At 32.2% G+C, this 22,929-nt stretch overlaps 1 protein-coding gene across 8 annotated transcripts in view; it reads right to left on the bottom strand.

Annotated features, from left to right (window-relative positions):
• The window catches only part of LOC143196712 (uncharacterized), a 168,526-nt gene that overhangs the window by 8,931 nt on the left and 136,666 nt on the right, over nucleotides 1-22,929 (bottom strand). For all 8 annotated transcript variants that reach the window (XM_076404628.1, XM_076404631.1, XM_076404633.1 and 5 more), the window contains one exon: nucleotides 353-502. In XM_076404628.1, coding sequence (XP_076260743.1) covers nucleotides 353-502 — 150 coding nt within the window. The remainder of the gene's footprint in view (nucleotides 1-352; nucleotides 503-22,929) is intronic.

Below are 22,929 nucleotides of genomic sequence, written 5' to 3'. Positions count from 1 at the left end.
CACAGGTTTCTAATAAAAATTTACTTGAATTGATCTATATCTGAAGCATGTAGAGAAATAATAAAGGACTCATCACCGTGACTAGGTGTATTATAAATTGGATGTAATCAACATTATTTTTAATAAATGTTTACTGTAGTTATTTTATACAATTGTTATGTGAACAAAACTGATAGTCAAAATATTTATATTTGTAGCTAGTACTATTTAATTCCTATGCTTTTATTTTTCTGAATTAAATATATTGAATAAACAATGAATAGTTTAAATTAAACCATTACAGTTTTTTTTGTCAGTTCAATAAGTGAATTTGGATGACTTAACATAGAAAAATGGAAATATGTAGACCTACTTGTCTGCCTTGCTGAATACCGAATGGCTGGGACTGCGTTGAATGATGGGACTGGCCAGGGGCTCTGACAGCCCCTGGGGGGCTGCGAGCTGCCCCTGAGGCGTGGCAGGCGCCGAACGTGGACCAGTGTTGGCAAAATTCCCCGACGACCTAGAACATAAGAAAAATACCATTAGAATGACAATTTATATCCTTATTCGTAGCATAAACTACGATTTTTATTTGATTTTGGTCTATGAGTAAAAATAATGTATCTAAGTAAAAGCTAAAGTACTAAAATGAGACCTTTCCGATCGATGTAATATCAAAATAACAGCTAAAAAGTTCATGTTTTACGAGCAATTATTGTCTTATCATCTTAGGCTAACAGGATATTACCCCAAGGAACTTGTTACACGAATTCAGCTTATTTTACACAACTATGTTAACATTAGAATATATAATATTTCTTTAGCCTTTTACAAGCCACTGGTCAATACAAACCTACAAAAGTGTAATTATTGATAATTTCCGTAACTTTACGCCTAAAGTTCAATTTAGATAATTTACCCGTTTTAGCTACCATAGAAACAAACAGAAATTTTAAAATACCTAGAAACAAGTTGTTGAGATGGCTTTGCAAGGCACAGCTGTCCATTTTTTTCTTTTTTAAATGATATTTAGTATTTTATTCTGTTTGAAAATATGATTAATAATAATGTATGACGCTAAGGTAATAACAACAATAAAATAAGAATACAATAAGAAAATTATTATGTGTTTGAATTTATTGATGAACATTTGATCAGCGATATCTATTGGTGAGAATTCGAAGTAACTATGTAAATTACTATTAAACAACTTAACTGTTAAATTCGATGTTTTTGTCATGTTTCTACATAAAATAATTGCTTGTAATTCCATTTAGAATTATTGAGTTATGCAGCATATACAGACGTTAATCATGGAACGCATAAATTGCATTTTCGGCATCATGTCATTTGGAACCTTATGGTGAGGCTACTGGGTCATATTCCAATTGGTGGTTTTGGTTTCAATTAATTTGTAACTAAAAGCGGTAAATCTTATGTCAATGGCAAAGAATGACCATTGCTCTTGCATGATAAGCTTGGTCAAGAGTTGTGAAGGATGTTGTTGTTGCAGTTTGAGTGAGAAGTTCTCAGTGCACTCACCAGACATAATGAATAATCAATTATCTGTTGTTCAGATCAATGCAGCATAACTTGCCTAGTACACGAATTCGAAATACTGAAGAAATGCGAAAATAGATCAACGTTTTTTCGAGATGGGCCATATTGTTAGGAAGACGGGAAATGTGAACAAGAAACAATACCGAGATAGAGATGGTTAAATGAAGTGAAATAGTTGTTGAAAACATGATTGGACGAGGATAAAGTAAGCAAGAATGTGAGAAAAAGGGGAGGCTGTCAACAACTAAACCACTTACCACACGATCATTCTAGGGCCGCTCTAACATTTTTTTTGAACAATTTATTTTTTTGCCTCAAAATAGGCCTCAGTTTTAGCAATAACCTCTTCATTTGAGCGAAATTTCTTACCTGTGAGCATTTGTTTGTCTACAGGCTGCTCGTAACCAGTAGTCACTGGGAGTCAAATACAGTGAATATGGAAGCAATTCGAAGTTCAATTCATGTAGTTTTTCCATTGTTTTGAATGACTTGTGATACGGTGCGTTGTCTTGATGAAACAATTTTTTTTGCCATATGCGGTCCTTTCTTTGCAATTTCGACCTTTAAACGCTTCAATAACGCTATATTCACTATTGATGGTATTTCCTTTCTCAAGATAGATCGATATTACACCACGCATACCCCAAAATACCGAGGCCATGACCTTTCCAACCCATTGTTATGCTTTCGGGCGCTTTGGACGAGGTTCACCGGTTGCTGTCTACTCAGATGACGATCGTTTTGATTCGGGAGTGAAGGGACGGATCCATATTTTCGATCATTTAAAAGAATTTTGTGTATTTTTTTATGTTTTCTATGTTTTTATGTTTGGTTTCTGTGTTACCACCTCATTTGGACGCCCGCTGCGTTCTGCATAATCGGTGTTTCTACGACCACGTTTGAAGTTGTTGTTGTTTGACCATGTGTTATATATAAAGTAATCCCACTAACTTTCTTTCATATATACCGCACTGTCAACTGCATCTTTAGGTTTTCTCGAGTTATAATTTTTCTGATTTGTCCGTCCTGTCTGTCCCACTAGATGCTATTGATGTTCATTTTTGGGCGTAGGTTTTCCACTACAAATTGCTGCATGATATCATTAACTCTGGTTTTTCGTCTTAGATGATAACATGGTCTTTCAAATCATTAACTGTTATTTCCATTTCACTCTACGTGACATCTTTCGAGGATGTTAATGTTCGTTTCCATGTTACATCAGGTGGGAATTCTAATATTGATTGAAAATTTAAAATATTAATAGTTAACTGACATTTGTGTTTTGAAACGCGACTTAATGATGGCTACAACAACCGACTACTATAAAGGACACAAAACAGACACCCCAGCGCCAGATACAGCTCAAAATTTGCGAAACCTAAATACACAATCAGGTCAGTTATCCCTTCTCTTTAATTTCCTGTTTATTCCCCGCTTAGGAAATATCAGAGTTATTTTGTTAAACACGTTGTTTTTAAATGTTACGAATTATTTATTTTGGCAACATTTCGAAGTTATTCCCGTTTCACATTGTCTTTTCTTCCTAAACAATTACGTCGCAAATTGCCAGGTAACATGAGGTTACTATTTTATTAAATTTTAATTGTAACTGCAAAGGGTTGATCGATCTGGTAGATTTCCAATTATAGCAACTTCTCGATACTATCGAAACCTTGACCGTTTTCGATGAAATTTTAATAATAACGTCGAAATTTATATGATATATAACTTTACAATATTTTCTAATCTGTTGCAATTTTCTCTCTCTTAATTTATTTCTTTTATATTTATTCCCAGCAACAAAACGCTCTAATCGTTATTTTGATTTTTTTTCCTATTAATATATTTAAAGAAATATTATTTCATTATTCAATCCTATTTTTTTATCAGTATTTAACAACAAAAAATATTGGTATAGTGATTAATATAATTCATAGATGGGAATACCGGTTTTTATTTTGTTTAGTTTTTATATTTTATAAAGGAAGTGGAATTAATGTGGAATTGGTCGGCTTGGTGACGTTATCTTTCGACTATACTTCAAACATGTACTATTACGAATTTATCGTTTTACCTTTTTTAGAATATGAACAGAGATAAATGTACTGTAATGTGTTTATACTAGTCTTCAACTAACATATATAAATGAGAGAACGATGCCTTATTATACGTATAGGTTATTTTGAAGAAAATCTAAATTAATCCGCACAAAACTATTTTCTAAAACATATATGGACAAATGACAGGTCAATTGAAAAGTCCCTGACACATAGATGGTGCTACTAGAGAATTAAATCCACATGTTTTTTAGTTAGCCCTAACCCTCAAAACATACGTGTATAAATTTGACAGCTGTCAGATCATTAGTTTGTGAATTATAGAATTTTGAATAAAGCAACTTTTATTATTGTGAAAAAAATGGATAAAAAGGAATTTCGCGTGTTGATAAAATATTGCTATTTAAAGGGAAAAAATACAGTTGAAGCAAACACTTGGCCAGATGCCTGGTTTCCGGACACTGCCCCAGGAAAATGAACCACCAAGGATTGGTATGCTAAGCTTAGACGCGGCGAAATGAGAAAACGGTGAACGCAGTGGATGCCCAAAAGAGGTTGTTACCAACGAAAACATTTAAAAAATCCACAAAATGATTTTGAATGATCGTAAATTGAAATTGAATGAAATAGTAGACAATCTAAAGATATCAACTGAACGTATACATCATATCATTTACTAATATTTGGATATGAGAAAGCTCTGTGCAAAGTGGGTGCCAGGCGAGCTCACTTTTTACCAAAATCAACGACGAGTTGATGATTCGAGTTGGAGCGGTATTTGAAGCTGATCAAGCGTAATAAACCCGTTTTTGCGTCGATATGAGACAATGGATGAAACATGGCTTCATCATTTCACTCCGAAGTCCAATCGACAGTCGCCCGAATGGACTGCTCACGATGAACCCGCTCCAAAGCGTGGGAAAACGCAACAGTCGACTGGCAAGGTTATGGCGTCTGTATTTTGATATGCGCATGGAATAATTTTCATTGACTACCTTATAAAACGAAGGACCATCAACAGCGACTATTACATAGTGTTATTGGACCGTTAAGGACGAAATTGCCGAAAAACCGCCGCATTTGAAGAAAAATAAAGTACTGCTTCACCAAGACAATGCATCGTGTCAAAAATCCATGAATCCACGGCTTCGAATTGCTTCCTCATCTACTGTATTCTCCAGATCTGGCCCCTAGCGACTATTTCTTGTTCTCAGATCTCAAAAGAATGCTCGCTGGAAAGAAATTTTCGTGGAATGAAGAGATGATCGACGAAACTGAGGCCGATTTTGAAGCGAAGGACAAATCGTACTACAAAAATAGTATCGAAAAGTTGGAGGGTCGCTATAATCACTCTTGAAAGGAATTATGTCGAATACAAAAAATGCCAAAAAATGTGTTTTACTATGGTAGGCCAGGGACTTTTCAATTGACCTGTTAATACAAGTGTTGCGAAGAACTTACACCCAGTTCTTCGGATTTTAATTGTCATAGAGGAAATTGATAGATTGCGGATCTACAAGACATGACGAAAGACTCCTTTCTTATGTTAACATTGAAGTGCCACAATTGTTAGAAAACATTGAACAAGGACAGAGTCTCAAGAGAATCAAATCGTGTGATTTTGTGTAGCTTTATTTTATTACGGATTAATTAATGGGTCAATGGGTCTTCCGGATTTTTTGGAATATTTAAAACAAGACTTGGTAAACCGAAAACGCGGGATAAGAGCCCCAAGATAATGGTCCTACGAGCCGGATGGAATTACAACACGTGCAAATTTTGAAAAAAAAACAGTTCCTGTATAATTAAAAAAAATTCGCCACGAAAACGCAGATTAGAAAGACCTGAACAAATTGGTCTTTCGAAAGGTTTATAGTGAAAAAAACGTGGTTGGTTCTCGTGTTGGATTGAAAACAAGCAAAATCAACAAATTTCGTCAGTGTAAGCAGTGGAGAAAGTAAGTTGCTATTGAAGAATTAATTGTGTGTTAATTAACTAATTGGCAGTCGAGTAATTAAAAAGTTTCGTGGTATTAGTTGTTAGAAGTATTTCAAATTTGTTGTAATTAATTCACTGGGAGTTAATTAATTAGCAAGTGGGCTAATTGGCTATTGGGGCTGACTAGTGGGACCATATTTAGATTTGGAGCACTTAACGTTTATGGACTTATGGACAAATTAAAATGGGGAAAGTTAGATTAAGATAGAGAATAAAGAGAAGTGGCAAAGCAACAAGTAGTATATATATTATATAAAAATAATAATAAGTCCTCTAGCCTAAAATGTGTAATTAAAGTGAGTGAATAAAGTCCACAAACAGTTGAGAATGTCGTTTATTATTAGCTAAAGCTTAGTAAATCCTTCGAGTTGATGTACGTGTTTAATTCTATATAACGAAAATATTTGGTGAATCGAAATCGCGGGTTAAGAGCCCTAACAATATCATATAATTTTTTATAGCAACATTTTGCTTTTATTTAGTAGCTGTATTTTTCAAATTAATCGATCGAGGCCCTCTCTTGCCAGTGATATTCGTTAAGGAGGTAAGCATTTTTACTGTTAAATATTAATTTGCTGCGATTTTTATTGAAAATATTTTTAGCGTGTTGCAGCTGCACTAAATATTATAGGGACACGGTCACTGAAATACCTCAAAAAATGAAAAATATGATCTTAAATTCATCGAAAAAAAAACCATTCTCATACGAAGCGGGTGACATATCAAAATCAGCTTAATGTTAGCTCTACCAGAGATTAAATATATGAATTATATAAAAACAGTGGGTAGTTTTTCAATACAAAAAAATTTAATATAATTATTTCAAAGGAAACTGTTAGTCTGAAAAGTATCGAAGAGGCCAAACGGAACTTCCGGATATTGCTTTTAAAAGAATAAAATTTTTAAAAGTATATAATAAAATTAATGAAGACTTATTGTTTCAATTTATGTATTTAGATGAGAGGTTGATGGAAAAAGGTAAATGTTGGAATAACAATTGATTAGGTCTCATAAGTCATAACATTTATTAATAATTCATTGAAGCTATATTGTACTTCATGCTGGAAACAGGAATGGTTAGTAACACCTTCGGTTTGGGTGAACTTGATTAGACATATTGAAGAAGCAACTGACAAATGATGCAATTGTGAACAAATGTTTGATAGATTGAAAATTAACAGCTTACTAATTCACTTGAATGAAACTTTGTGAATATGATATGATTCAATGCTGCCAATTTCCAAGGCAGAGTGATGATAATGGAAACAAGTAAAGGTGAGTATATAATTAATATATGATAAATGTAGTGTAATAGAGTGTAAAAGATTAATGTGCATAGATATATGTATAATTGTTCAGAATATACATGAGCATTTGGTTAAAATGTGTCAGGAGAGAAAGAATAGTAACTGTTTTGCAGATATGGCAAAGGTTTTAAGGAGAACGCAGTGATTAACGAACGAAGAACGAACAAACGAAGGAGAAATACAGTGATATCAAAATGCAAGGAAATACTGTACCGAAGGACACAGGAACTAAGCGTAAAAGGTAAATATTTTCACTAATGAAAGTAAAATATATTACTTGCATATAGAATTATTAATTGGGTAGATTAGGCCTCCAGGGGATACAACTACAAACGCACCTAGAACTCATAGGTGGTATAGAAAAGAGTTCAATGTAACTATAATCAAACACAACCCTAACTTACAAATTATTATAACTGTGTACTTAATCATAGTGTTAAATCCTTCGATGATATATGCATTAGATCTACTATATTGTTAAAATAAATTATATTTGATAACAGTATTTTTGGTTAATTATTTTATTTAGATTAAAATTTTGATGTATGCCAAAGCCAAACGGAACTAAAACTCACAGTTGATTGGCAACATTGCAACGTTTTAACGTCACAAATTTAGATGAGATATGTTGGCTACAATGTTGGGCAAATAAATTTTCATAGAGGACGAATGTTTCCAATATTCAATAACATTTTGATGAATGTAAGTCAATAAAATGTTAAACCATTGCGAAATTAATTAACTTTTTTATTGGCCGATCATTCTGATAACACAGTCACCATATCGCGTAAGCTACTGACTAATACAAAGGGTACTGATCGTGTAAACAAGTACAATTTTCGGTCTAATTATACCGCAAATTCAATTTGGGTAATTTGTTCGTTTTCGCGAGCGCTATCGTTTTTGCCATTTTCAAATTTCTGCGCACACCTGCTTCATGACCTCACTCCATTTTTGAGAATTGTCACAACACGTTAATGGTTTGGTTCCTGGGCAACCGCCAAAGCCCGCGTTATTTTCATTAATTCTATTAATTCTCAGTTCCTGCTTCATTAATTTTTTTTTTAATATCTGCCCGCTTTACCAGAGTGCTACTTAGTGTTTATTAAAACCGTTAATTAGTACTAATTTTTTATATTGTATAACCATCGTTTGAAGACTTTTATAACCATGCATTTATATCAGGTTGTTATTTTTATTTCTCTATCTAGATGGCTTTAGTTAAATTGTATTAATTTTTTAATCTTTGAAGCCGTAAACAAGCTCGTGTTATAATTTCACGAAAAAAATATATTTATACATTTCCATTTATAAACTTTATTATATATTATATTTATATTCCTAATTTTATTAGGCTTAACAAGTAATCGACCTTTCTAAAGTTTAATAATAGGTTGTAAAAGTTCAGATAAAATGCAGCTATCTAAAACCCAAATGGTTCCACCCAAAATAAATTGTTTAGAAATAAAGAAGATCTTTTTCTCAAAACAACATACTGGGAATTAGTGTTGAGGCTTCAATGATAGTCTGGTGTGGGCACAAAAAAGTGAACATGAACAATTGGAAGCGTTAGTGGACCGATGCCAAAAATAAATTAAACTTACGGAATCATTACATTTTGATCAATTGATTTCCGGGTGTTCTAATGAATGATTTAATGGACCAGGAAATTGTGTGAATTATAGCAGAAGACATTGACACAGGCGATATTATATAAAAATTGGTACTTCAGTGATAGAAAAAGGATCCGTTATTGCGTTGTATTAGTAATGGTGATGAATTTTAAACATTTTCATAATATGTATGGATTATCCATGGCAGGATTCACGATGCGAAAGCGAAGTATGAACTATTAAAAGAGAATAACTTACTGGAGAATGTTACTGACAACTGATTAAATTGAAGCAAACTTTTATTGCTGGCAGATTGGGTGATCAGATACAAAGTTCAACGTATGGAATAAATTTAGTCCCTTCTGACACCACTTGTTTCAAACTATGTGGAATGCCATTTCTCGGAAGTATTATTTATTTTTTTGAGGTGGCTTTCATAAACCATCTGAAAGTTAGAAAAATGTGTAGCTTCCCATGAACGAACAAAAAAACTTTCACATATATCCAATACAATACAGAATTCACAGGCGTGAGATATTTTTTGTCGCTTTCGACGATTTTATCGTCATTTCACTACTATACAATTGTGTTTAAAATCGAACATTCTATACAAAGGACGTGGACAAATATAAATCTGTTTATGACTAGATAAAATTTATAAACTAAATCAAGGTAAAATATATGACAAACAATTATTTATGTACAGACGTTCAAGATTTACGTTCCAGTTGACAAGAGGGGTAAAACGGTTGAAGGATACAAAGACAAACGATACATGGGAATGGGTACGCGGAACAGGAAGGAGACTGAAAAAGTAACTTTTGATTTCAAATAGTTTGTTTCCATGCTGTAAGTTCCAAATCCATGCTCTAAGATCCAGCGTCTTTGCGAAGGCACAATGTCTGGTAAAGGTTTTGATGAAGGGATAGAGGTCAGTGTGGATACATATGGTCAGATGGATGGTCCGTTCTCAATAGGGAGTTGGGCAGACTTTACTGCGGCATCTCCTTGTTCATTCACAAGTATCTCAACGCGAGAGGGGATTCACATTAGCGTCACCAAATAACTAGTCAGCAATCCAGCGAAATGTAGGAGTCAGAAAGAATGATCCTATTACTGTATGGTTGGGTAGTAAAACATTTTGCTTTATTTTCTTGGGTTAACTGATTTGATGCCTACTTACAGTAATTTACAAACTTATTCAACTTTTTCAGACTGATCTCTACTAGGATCCATTCCATCTGATACATCCAAGGATCTAGAAAGCTTTCTTAAAAGTAGCGATATCACTTCAGGGTTATTTACAATACATATAATACTTTCAAATAAATTGAACTGATTACCGAAATTTACCTCAGGAAAATAACATATTAAAAATATAGATTACTTTTTCACGTACTCAAAATATATAAAAAACTCAACCATATACTGTCGAATTTGTTTTTTAATTATAATGAAAAATAAACACACTGAGAACAAAACGATGCTAATAAACAAAAAGAGACGTAAAAATATCAATACCAGATTATCTAGTAGGTTTTTAACCTCAAACTTTCATATTTTTTTGTTTTCAAAGGCCTGTCAATGTGTTTAAAAACATATCGCGATTTCTAAAATATTTCAATAATTGTGAATTCATTAGTAGTTGTTAGAACTTCGGGCTTTTGCTACGATATTTTAAGATCGACTGCAACAACCAACCATTGCTCTATCGGACAAAAAGCAGACTCTCCAGCGACAGATACGGCGCCGAATTTGCGAAACCTAAACACACGAATCGGGTCAGTTACCCGTTCTTTTTTATTTCCTGTTTATTCCGCGCTTAGGAAATATCAAAGTTATTTTATTATACACGTTTGTTTATAGTTAACTCGTTCTAATTGTTAGGAATTATTTATTTTGATGATATTTCGAGGTTCTGTCTGTTTGGGTCGACGTCGATAATTGCGAGGTAACGTGACGTTAATGTTTTTATCAATTTTTAATCGCAAACTGCAAACGTTTGATCGATCTGGAAGTTTCCCCGTTCAAACTACATCGCGATATCATTGAAACCTTGACCGTTTCCGATTAAATTTTAATAAAATCGTTACACAGTCAATTTATTTATTAAGGTCTTGCTTAGAGACCTTGCACTTAAAACGAAAAAAAAACGGTATTAGAACGTTTATTGTCACAGTTGTAACATGAGGAAGGTCGCGAAATAATGGATATATGTCGATTTTTGTTAGTGGAACGCTAATTAATTAAAATACAAAGTTTTATAAAGATTTTTATGAGTTTAAAGTAATCAACATTTAGGAAATGGTGAATGCGCCACGTGTGGCAATTTTTCTAGTCATTTCTTAATATTTATGTGGTATTATTTGAAGTTTTGTATTATTTATTTTATTTCGTGAATGGGATATTGCTATTTTCAAAATAATAATAGGGATGACATTCTTTTCGTTTTTAATAAAAAATATATTAGACCTCATGCATAATTAAACACAATTTTTATTCTTCAGGTCACGTATCTACAGAACAGATTGCTCATACTAGGGACCGTTAAAAACAAACAAAATCTTATACATTATTCATATATTAGCTGTATTAAATAGCATATCCTTTTATTTAATAATATTAATTGCATGTTTAATTCTTAGGTTAGGTAGTGTTATTGTAATAGCCAATATTTCGATTTAAGCCGAACGGTCTGTAAAGGTAAATAATGTTGTAACACAATAGGTCTAGGGGAAAATCTACGCCACTGAGTACCCGTTACGGATTGCTTTTAATGAAACGTTCCTCTAAATGAATCATCAACCGTGGGAAAGAACTGTTTTAGCCACAAACTGTAAAGCATTTTTGAATATTCATGTTTTGGCGATTTTAATAATTTATAATGTCTATAAGGTAATAAGCGAGTTTTAAGTTGGCGTGGGGTTAAACATGACACTTGACAGCAGTCAGTTCGTGATACGTCAATCGGTTTTTATTTAAATAATTAGACACATTTTTCGCATAAATACTTGACAATAATAAGCGTAAAAATATGATTGCGCCTTTTTTAAATAGGCGTTACTGACTGCCAACCTATATATTTGGTTACAAATACCTTAGAGTCTAAGGGAAATAGTGTAAAATTTTACAAGAATCAAGCTAGTCACGTTAGTAACCAAGCTGACCAGGTAGTAATAAGGTTGTCGAAAATATCGATAATTTTTTGAATATTGATATATTGCGCTCGATATATTAATATTTTTAAAACTGTTGATCTATTGATATGTTTTCCTCCGGAATGTCGATAACTTTCGGAGTTCATGTTAAAAGTTTGATTGAGTGAAATAATTTCGGCAGTATAGGGATCTATATTTTCAATCAGAAATACTTTTTTATATATTTATATTAAAATATTAAATTATATAGCACATCATTTATAGCATACATCTACATAATAACTATAGACATGACTTGATAAAAAATGTCAATATAGCAAAATATTAGTTATTCAAACTTCAATATGTGGCTATACTGTCTGATTTGAAGTATATTTCCAATCTTGGTTGTTCATTTTCGTTATGCACGCGTTATAGTGTTTTATCAACATGTAAAGTGCAAATGCAGTTTTAATCGGGTTTCAATGACGTCAAAAATTATCAAAAATTCCATAATTATATGCAATACGTTAAAATGCCACTTTCTTTTAATTTTGGGTTATTAATATCTCAACATTATTTTGACATTTTGAACGTATGACGTGAGAGGTAACCTGAATCAATGAAAATCAATCAATCAAATGAAAATTCTAAAATATCTAAAATAATACTAATTGTTGGTGTAAATAGATTGAAATGATGAGGAAAGATACCAGAGCATTTTTTAAATATTTTGTTCTAATAAAGTTCTAACGGGGTTTCAATGTCATAAACGATATTTGATAATCGTTAGGCATAGTAAGTAATACGTCAAGTTGTATTTGTTTAATTCAAAAATATTTCCTAAAATGTAGCGACACTTTTTTAAAATCATTAACTGTCAACATTTATGACAATACTCCCAGCTTGCTTTGTTTTCAGTTCGTTTATTTGATTTAAAAGTCACTGTGAGTTCTTATATCTTGTTTAATGGGTTTTAAAACCATATACTGGCGATATCGTATATCCTATTTGTTTTGTTGAAATAAAAAAGGGCGTAGTAACGTCAGTGAGGTTTGAAGGAAGTCTTATGTAAACAAATTTGTAAATTAACATCATGTTTTATTTTGTTTGTCTTTAACTAGAAACAATTGGATAATATTTACGTAAAATTTAATATAAACATATTTGTTTAAAATTGTTGATGATTTAATAAGCGAATACATCAAACGTCATATTGCAATTTGTCATCGATTATAATGGTCGACTAAAGTCATATTTGAAACAGTAGGAATTTCCAATACATTATAATATCAGTGGAGGGCCTTGTTCGGGTTAGTAAATGTTAATGAAACTGTTAATTAGTTTTGAGGGATTTGCTTGTTTGAGTTATTGATACAACTTGAATTGTAATATTCTCAAAAATTTAATGAAAACATTATTTGTAAATATTTTTCTTGATAAAAATTAAATTATGTTATTTCACTTGTTCTTATTTTTATTTATGGCTGTAATATGATATGGAGGCACAATAATCACTTATTTTTAATAGCTGTAACTGAAAATTAGACAGATTTCTCTTTTAGACGTCATTTTGGATTTTGGAAAAACACAACTATGGGGGCAGTTCTTGACAGTCATCCAATTTTTTAAAACATTCATTTCGTTTGAGTCAGAGGTAAAAATGACACTGTTATCCATTTATTAAAAAATTAATTACTGTATATATATTTTACAACATTTAGTAAGACTGGTTTTCTGACCTTAGTATTGGCTATTGTTTAGAAGATATTTTCCTATTTTTAATAAAATGCAATCAATTATATAATATTACATAATTGCTAAAACATTATATGTTAATTATAAATCTTCAACGTTATACGCTTTTTTATGAAAGTCGATCTATATACTAAGAAATATATTTTTGTTACGATTGTTTAGATTAATATAATAATATTGACGCCATGCCAAAATAAATACTGAGGAATTTTGTGTGTATAAGTGTTAATCACAGATTATATTTAAATATTATGTACTACTTGAGATTTGTCACAAACTCTTATGAAAAATGTCCTAGGTCTATTACTACTACTACTATCTTCTCTCTCATTTGCAATATGACACAATATGATGTACGAATATAGATTATAAATATGGATCAGATATATAAATAAAATGCAAATCAGAATTTGTTAAAATAACTTAACATGCTAAAAGTATTAACTGATAGGCAGAAAATTACAGGGATGGTATACATCCGATGGTAGTACCGAAAATATTTTAGATTGATATATCGAAAACATCAATTTAGGTTAAAATTATATTTGTTTTTTGTTGAGGTTTTTATAGAGAGAACCGTGAAATACTCATCAACATCTTCATTCAATCAGGTGATATGTGTATAGAGTGTTGAAAAAAGCAGGAAAACAGTAATAGAGGTAACAATCCTGATGTTGTTGACCAACAAGCATTATTATTTGAGTGACTGTAAGTTTGAACTTGAGGCAGTATCGAAGACCTTGGCATAAATGGATTATATCCAAGAAGGATTACATTAAATGAGGCAAAATAAATTTGAAAAATATCCATATACATTTCAAGCACTAATAAGTGAAATTATATGTTGTTTGGATCGATGGCCTTTCACCACTTTTCTAGTAAAATCATAATTCACATTTGAGTATCCAATGACAACTAATTCCTTTCCAATCCTACCAAAGGCTTAATTTGACCATTTACACCAATGGCGGCTTTGCAACCGTTTGCAAAGCTTCTGTGTCATCCACTGTCATTGTCTTAATCCTTTGTTTCGAAATGACGCGAAGTCATAAATGGAAATTCGCTGCATACAATTTTTCACTGTTAGTTGATGGAAAGTATCAAAGTTCGAAACAGTTTTATGATTGGTGTTTAGTTCCATAGCAATGTGATATATGATTGAATGAAACGATAGAGAAAGATAGATTGAAAAGCACTACAAATTGCAGGCCTTTGATAAGGTGTGGCACACTGGACTGCAGGTTAAATTGAAACAGCTTTTGCCCATACCCACTTTCAACTCATGAAATCATACCTCACAGACAGACATTTTATAGTCAAACAGGGTGACGAATACACTAACCTACACCCAATATATTCGGGTGTTCCGCGGGGTAGTATTCTTGGTCCATTGTTATGTTACCGACCTCAAGAAACACTACTATTGCAACTTATGCTGACGATACAGCGGTTTTCTCATCAGACGAGGATCAATATCAGCCACAAGAAACTTCCAACTTCATCTCAACAAAGTCGAATTGTGGTTGAAAACGTGGCGTATCAAAGCAAATGAGACAAAATCTACCAATATGACATTCACTCTTTGCAGAAGAACATATCCCTCAGTAAAATTGAATAATCGTGAACTTCCCGCAAGCAGACAACGTTAAATATCTGGGAATGAATTTTGATCGACATTTGATATCGAAAAAACATATAGTGACAAAACGCAAATAGCTTGGGCTTAAACTAAACCAAATGCTGATAGCGCGTAAATCTAAATTATCATTAGATAACAAGGTTTTGCTGTATAAGTCAATACTTAGGCCCATTTGGACCTATGGTATTTAACTGTGGAGTACTACTAGCAAAACTAACATAGATATCCTCCAGAGATTTCAGAATAAAGTATTACGAGTCATCGTGGATGCCCCATATCACGTGTGTGATTCGAAATGCTAGTGCGAAGTACTCTCAAAGTCTATTGTACATCCCAATGCACTCGCCAAACAGTTAAACAAAACAAAAAAAATGCACTGGAAATTCAAGGCAAATAACTTCGTCGATAGTAATTGATATATAATTAAAAAAAAGACTTTTATAGATTTGAAGTTAATCACTATTCCAGATACACTAACCATGAAATACGGTAGAGTATTGAAGAATATTAAGTAAAAATATTATCAGTATAAAAGTTGTGCAAAAGAAAATAAGTGCAGATAGTAACTCTAAAGAGTGCTCAACATAATAGCGCAATCGGTAGTTTGTAAATGTGAGAATACTATTATTGAAATCAAGTGTATCAAAAATTGCATCGCTGGCAAACCTACTGAAAAATGTTATGATGATAAGTTGAAAAGGTACTTAAAATGGTAAATCCTTACATTAAAGTAGTAATGGCGTTATTGTTATGAATACATTGCAACCTTTAATTACATTTCTGTAACATTTTCTGCCTTGCCTGCCTGACGAAAATACGCAACTTGTTTGGAATTTATACCGATGTATCGGTAAATATCGGTATCGGCATTAGCGATCCTCACATCATCGATATACATTACATTATAATATCCAATTATAATACAAGTTACTAAAATAATGTAAAAATATAACGTGTACCCATACAAATCGCTCAGTGCGACCAAAACAGCACGCGCAGATTTGGAGCGTTTTAGCGCGCATTTAAAATTATACTATTTCCAACGTCAATTATTCCTTCAAATCCATGTTTTTGCAGAAATAACATTTATTCCGGGTAAAATAAATACGTATAATTGTCTAAAATAGTCATCTAGTCTATTTCTTCACAGAATAAGAAAATATTAAATTGTTTAAATATTTACAAGAGATTTTATATTTATTATGACATTTTGCTGTCTCTAAATACGCTTTGCCATTGTGACATATGTTGTATGGTTTTAATATTTAAAGAAATACTGATAAATTAAATTGTATTTTTCGTAACACCCTCGTATCGATAACCATTTAAAACATGAGACATTTTAAACCTATTCACACAGAATATCACTTACTTCCATCGTATACTGCAAAATTTCCATATTCTCTTAGTTTGTTGGACCTTTTCAGTCCCTGCTACCTTAACTAACTCCAGTTTAACGGTTTCCTAACACCACACGTAAAAGAACCGACTTTTTGAAAGTCCCCGGTAGGCAATAAAAAACGTTTGTTTTTAAATTCAACGACACGAGGCCGACTCGATTGTTATTTGACCGGTACCGGTGTTGAGCGTTCAGCGATCTATCGATACCTGAGTGGGAACCGAGCACGGCGTACGATCCAAGAATGAACGATGTCGGCGACTGGAGAAACGCGTGATACACCTATTTGACAAATATCCAAAGTGCTTTTTTTTCGTGAATAGATTCTAAATCGGTCATCGGATGCAGAGATTGTAGTCTGATTTAGTTGCGGTTCTAATATTAGGCGACGGGATCTCTACGACGTTTCACACGGACTCGGGCGGTCGGCTGGTAATTAGCGCTCTGGTGAGTTCGACACGCCGTTAAATACTGAAAATAAGTGTTTTCTTCGTAAGCGAGTCAAGGAAATTCCTTCAAAAAACCACGCGTCTTCTCTAAATTTTATTTCGGGCCCATGCGAGGCTACTTCTAACGGTGGACGATATTCATCATCAGTGATGAGTTGTTATCAGCCTTGAGCTATCTATTTCATGCATGACATAAAATAGACTGTAACTGTGCTGTACAGGTGTTAGTGAGATCATGTTACACATAAAATTACTAAGAATATTCACATCAAATTGATTATTGTTGTATATTATTTTGTATTAAGTGATCGCATGTATTATGATCATTTTTTTCAATTTTCGAAAGAAATCACCAGGATATGACTAAACAACAGGACAATTGCTGCAAAAACTAACAACAATGAAATCAAACTCACCAAATGAAATTAAAGCATAGACCTATCTCACTGTTACCAGTAATATCTAAGGTATTTGAAAAGCTTGTGTTGAAAAGAATAAGACCGATCATAGGGAATAACACTAGTTTCGGTTTATTAACAAACGGCGTTTGTATTAATTTATTAAATTTATTAAATGACGGCTATGTTGATAAACTACAGAAAGTATTACCGAAATCACACACTGAATCATTAGATTACAGCCACAATGTCTGGAGTCGAATAAGAGGAAACCTACTCTACAATAAAATAATCTTAAGCAGGCTTACCACAAGTAAGTGAATTGCAACCAGTTCTGTACCTAGTCTAAACATATGATATACCATAAACGGAAAATATCACGAAGTAATACGAATATTACAATGGGTAAGTGATAATATAAATAATTGGACTCAACTCTGGAAAATAAAAATTAACGAAAACAAATATGTGCATGTGCAGTTCACATATAATAAGATCGCATAAACACCAATAGCAATAAATAATACTTATCATTCTATATTCCATACAGCAACATCGCTCTATATCTCGGAATGAATCTTGATGCTAAACTTAGCTGGAAGGAAAATGTAAAAAAGAAAAGAAAAGAAATGCAATTAAAATATAGGAAAATCAGTTATCAGTATATAATATATTGCTATTATACAAGCAAGTATTGAAATCTTCATATATCATAAGTACAAGTTTTCCAGAACAAAGTCCTAAGAAGTATTGTAAGTGCACCCATTTACTATAGGACTGATTACTTACACCTAGACATTCAGATACCGACTGTCATAAAATCAAAAAAATCATCAAGAGAAATCGCAAAGAAACATGAGGAGAGGCTATCATGTCAATATCGAAGTATTGCAGCTCTTGTATGAAGTCAGAACTGGATACAGACTCAAAAGAATCATATCATTTGATCTTGTGTACTGTAGTGAGGAGAATTTAAGAGAAAAACAGCTGTTTTAATACATAAACATTATTGCACCAGATACTAAGCTAGGGCTGATTGGTTCTCCTAGATATATATCTAGATTTAAGTTATTGTAAAGACAAATTGCAGGTTAATCCCCAAGAACTAGTAACAATGTAACAAATAAATTTAAAAAAATAATTTAAAAAGTTTTCTACAACTTTTGTTCAACTCTAGTAACATTTTGAAAGAACGATGATATTTTGACATTGAGCCATTTTCGCACTTCTTCAGCGTTTCGAAACCGTGTGTTAGATAGCTGCTGCAGCAATCTGAACAAAAGATAATCAGAAAAAACCATGTCTGATTGGTATCTTGGGTCTGGCAGAACATCTCACTCAAACTGCCATAGTATATCCTTCATAATTTGCAACGTGTGGCCAAGAGTTGTCATGCGATGACGACTTTAAGTCTGCTACTCGCAATTGTTTCTTATTTTGCAACAAGAATAATATGTTGATGCAGCATTGTTATTAGGTTTTAGCAGCTTATAATACACTACACCTTGCTGATCTCATCATATGCACAGCAATACTTTACAGCCACGCTTCGGTGTCAATTTGCTATATAAAAGAAGTGTAAAATTTCTTTGTTCTTAGCTGTTGCTTGATCTTAGTTTGGGCTGGATTTTCCCTCAATAAGTCTCACAATTCACTGTTTCAACTTTTTTGGTTTTAACTATCCTTATAAAAATCAACACTTTTAAATAGTCGAAATGAAAGCAGACAATTGGAATATGATGGACCGGTATCACTATAAGTTTTTAAAATAATTTGATGGTCTTCTTTAAATCAAACAATAAACAAAGGCAATGAATGTCGAAAAAATTTTGAGAGCTCCATGATTAACGCCTGTATGTAGTAAATAATTCAATAATACTAAATGGAAAACTGTTGTTTTATGTAGAGAATGAAAGCTGTCGAATTTAACAGTTAGGTTTGGTTGTTTAAGAGTTGTTTACATTGATATTTTGCATTTTCACCAATATATATCGCTGATCAAAATACATGCAAGCATTTAATAATAATATTAATAATAATAAAGAATAGAGGGAGCGTACCGTTCTAATCTTTATAATTTTATTCTGTCGTCAGTATCAGTCTCATGCAATATATAGTGTTTTAAATTAAATGAAACGATCTATGTGTGACTCAATACAACAAAATTGTTTGTTATTTAAATTTTCAATGACTGGGGTCGCATAGATTCAAATATATTTGAGCGATAATTTCGATTATGCTGACGTTAATGGTATTGGTCCATTGCAACTTATTGTCATGGACCTATAACCTCAGAAGATCACATAAGAAAAAGTTAAGCAGATCAAACGTTCTGTAGCACTCGCTGCCTGACTTTATCGATGTTGTTTTTTAATACTGTTGTATGGTAGAGTGTGGCCTTAAACATTATTCAAAAGATTTCGTGTGTCAAATCATTGATATGATTGAGGCAACCACAACCATGAATAAAAAAAGTATGAGTGGAGCGCATTCAGATCCCTGGTTCCACACACATCAGCCTTACGTATCTTTGTCCAAGATAGTAGAAAAAGTACAAGTCGCAGTCAACAAAACCTACAAATTGCCTAGAGACTGGATCAAATTCAATTCGATAAAAATTATCATATCAATAAATAATCCAAGCAGAATCAGAAATAAAGGATTAATACAATACAGTAAAAACCAGGGTTGGTAGTTTAATCAAATACCAATAAAATTATATTAAACACTATCAATAAAAATATTTAAACAATTTGGACCAGTTTCCAAAAATAATAAAAAAATATAAACAGATAATGCTCTAAAATTAAAACAATTCAACGAAAACACTCAAACTTGGCGTCCAACAAGAGGCGCCGTCTATCCACCGCCCACTAACCATTCACACTTATCGGAAAGGCGATAGTACCCCAGAAATTGCACGATCTAAAAGGACGTTACCGCGTAATCGCGTAAAATCACAGATACAGGGAAATCGTTCTCGTTATAACGATCCGTGTTAAATTAGCGGAAATCCTTCGGTCTTTTCGGACGCGAGATCTTTGACAACGTCCACTCACCGTTCCCTGAAAATCGCCGAGAACGATGACAGATCGGCATCGTGAGATATACAGTATAAATATTTAACTTTTCTGAAAATATTACGGATAAATTGCGACGGATTAAAGCTGAAACGAATATTCTCTGATGATATTGTTTGTTTACATTAGCAGTGTGCGAAAACGCGGATGTTTTGCTTTTTTTAACTTATACTCCTAAAATAATAAGAAAATGAAGCATAACTATAATTTTAATGCGGTTAGAAATCGATAGAGGGCGACACACGATGATAATATCCGTTTATCTTAAGACTACAGGGGAGTGAACAAGATGTAGTATTTGAGTGGCCAGAGAAGCGTATGCGTACTTCAATAAAATTAATAATATTTCAATTTAGTTTGGGTATATATGACATTTTCATTGTCAGTTCAAAACCCCATTATAAACACCCGTAAGGAAAACCTCCAGGCACCTGACGTCACGTTTATATATATATATATATATATATATATATATATATATATATATATATATATATATATATATATATATATATAGATAATCATACAGAAACCTTGGTGTATCAAGTACAATTCAATTTTCTCTCATATTTGTTTAGTGCCATCATTTTAATAGGATCTATTAGAGTCCTGCTTTTTGTTTTCTTAAATATGTTCTGTCAAAATTATAGTTATTTAATCCAAAAGTATATGGCGCACCTTATTACTTTCAATATTTTACCTAGAAGATCATTATATACTGTGCAATTAAAAATTTTTTAATTTTAATTCTTTTTCGCAACATCTAACAAAAATATGTTATGTTATATTATCGACGTGGCAACATCTCGGTATAAAATAAAAAAGGTAGATCAAAGACCTACTAACAGTATAACAATATAACACTATAATAAAATAATTTTGTTGCAGTCTGGGGCATAAGATATTCCGTTGCATCTATTCCTTTAGCTTCGGATAGATCGATGATGCATTATACTACCGACGTTATACTACCGACTAATACACTAATGATCTAATGATTAATAATTTAATCACTGAACCTCAATCACTAAACTAAACACACTCTTGCTTACGTAAGTAACGCTAAAAATAGTGTTCAAAACAAACAATAAAGTCTCTATAGAGACGAAATGAATCAATCAAATGCCTTCGTGCTTTTGAGCTTAACTCAAAATAAAATAAAACGTGTACCAGTAGATACTTATTATGTTGCTCAAATTTATTAATATGCTTTTCTGCTTCACTAAATAACATCAAATAATATTAATACAAGCTTTTAACTGAGGTATTGAAACATTAATGAAAATCGAAATCAATATCGAAGTAACAGCATTGATGTATACAACTATGTATATGCACATAGTATTAATGCATTTTCTTTGTATTTGTCTTAATCATATCAATAATGTGCTCTAAATGTTCGTTGTATATCTAGATTCTTCTCTTATTACATTATTTATAACTTTATTTTTCATCTAGCAATGCAACCATCTAATGCTGGTTACATTGATTGCGACAGTATCAGTACCTATTCCTTACATATTCTTATCAAATGTACATGTTTACACCTCAAATTTTTTAATAACCATCAGGGATAATGAAATTAATGTTGATATATAAAAGTATAACGTATACCCTACCAAACAGTGTTAGATAACTATATATAGCCTATCCAAAGTTGGCGTGAACATACGTCATCTTAATTTATGACGTTAAAACGATACAGTGTTGCCGCATCAACTCTGAGTTTTAGTTTATTGTGTCTTTGACTATAACAAAATTCTAATATAAATAAAATTATGAAACAAAAATGTTATCAAATATAATTTATTTTAACATTATAGTACGTCTAAAAACTACAGTTAATTATACAGCCACAATAGTTTATAGATTATAGTTATAACCTTTTAGTACTATTGTTTTCAAGAATTTTGCATACGTTTGACAACGGGACGACTTTGACAGGTTCGTTCGGTTACAAGTTCGAACTTATCAGACAGCATTGTGTCTCTATTTAATTAAAATAAAATGAGGAGGAAAATATTGTCTGATTCTCAACGGAATTTACAAATTGCGGCAGGCAATAAATTAAACATTTTGATGACGTATGTTCACAGAAATTTTGGATAGACTATAGTTAGAAATACATTATCTGCCAGTATGAGTTTTAAAAATTGACAAATTGATATTGTCGCATCAAAGAATATCAAAGTATATTTTATTCATAGTTTAACTATAGATACGTTTTCGAATAAAGATTGTTCCAGTAATATATAGTATACTAACAGATACTTACTTGGATTAATATAAGTTCATAAACTCAATTTGGCCTGAAGTGAAGTTGAGAGCATTATAATTTGTTAATATTTTCCATTAGCAATAAAAAATAGTGTATTGTTATTGTTTCTGATTTTCATTAAATTTTCATAACCATATATAAGAAATTAATAAGAAACATAACCATAGACTTAGCAATAGATGTAGATTACCTTAATGCGCATGCGCAGAACAAACCAATCATATACTACAACTTGTTCACTTTCTTGTGGTTTTTTACCTTAACACTGTTGTTA

This window comes from Rhynchophorus ferrugineus, unplaced genomic scaffold (genome assembly GCF_030347505.1).
Source record: "Rhynchophorus ferrugineus isolate W39M unplaced genomic scaffold, kcgeb_rfMv2 rfM4, whole genome shotgun sequence".
In the NCBI taxonomy this organism is placed as follows: domain Eukaryota; kingdom Metazoa; phylum Arthropoda; class Insecta; order Coleoptera; family Curculionidae; genus Rhynchophorus; species Rhynchophorus ferrugineus.
This window is presented reverse-complemented; position numbering and strand designations above follow the sequence as displayed.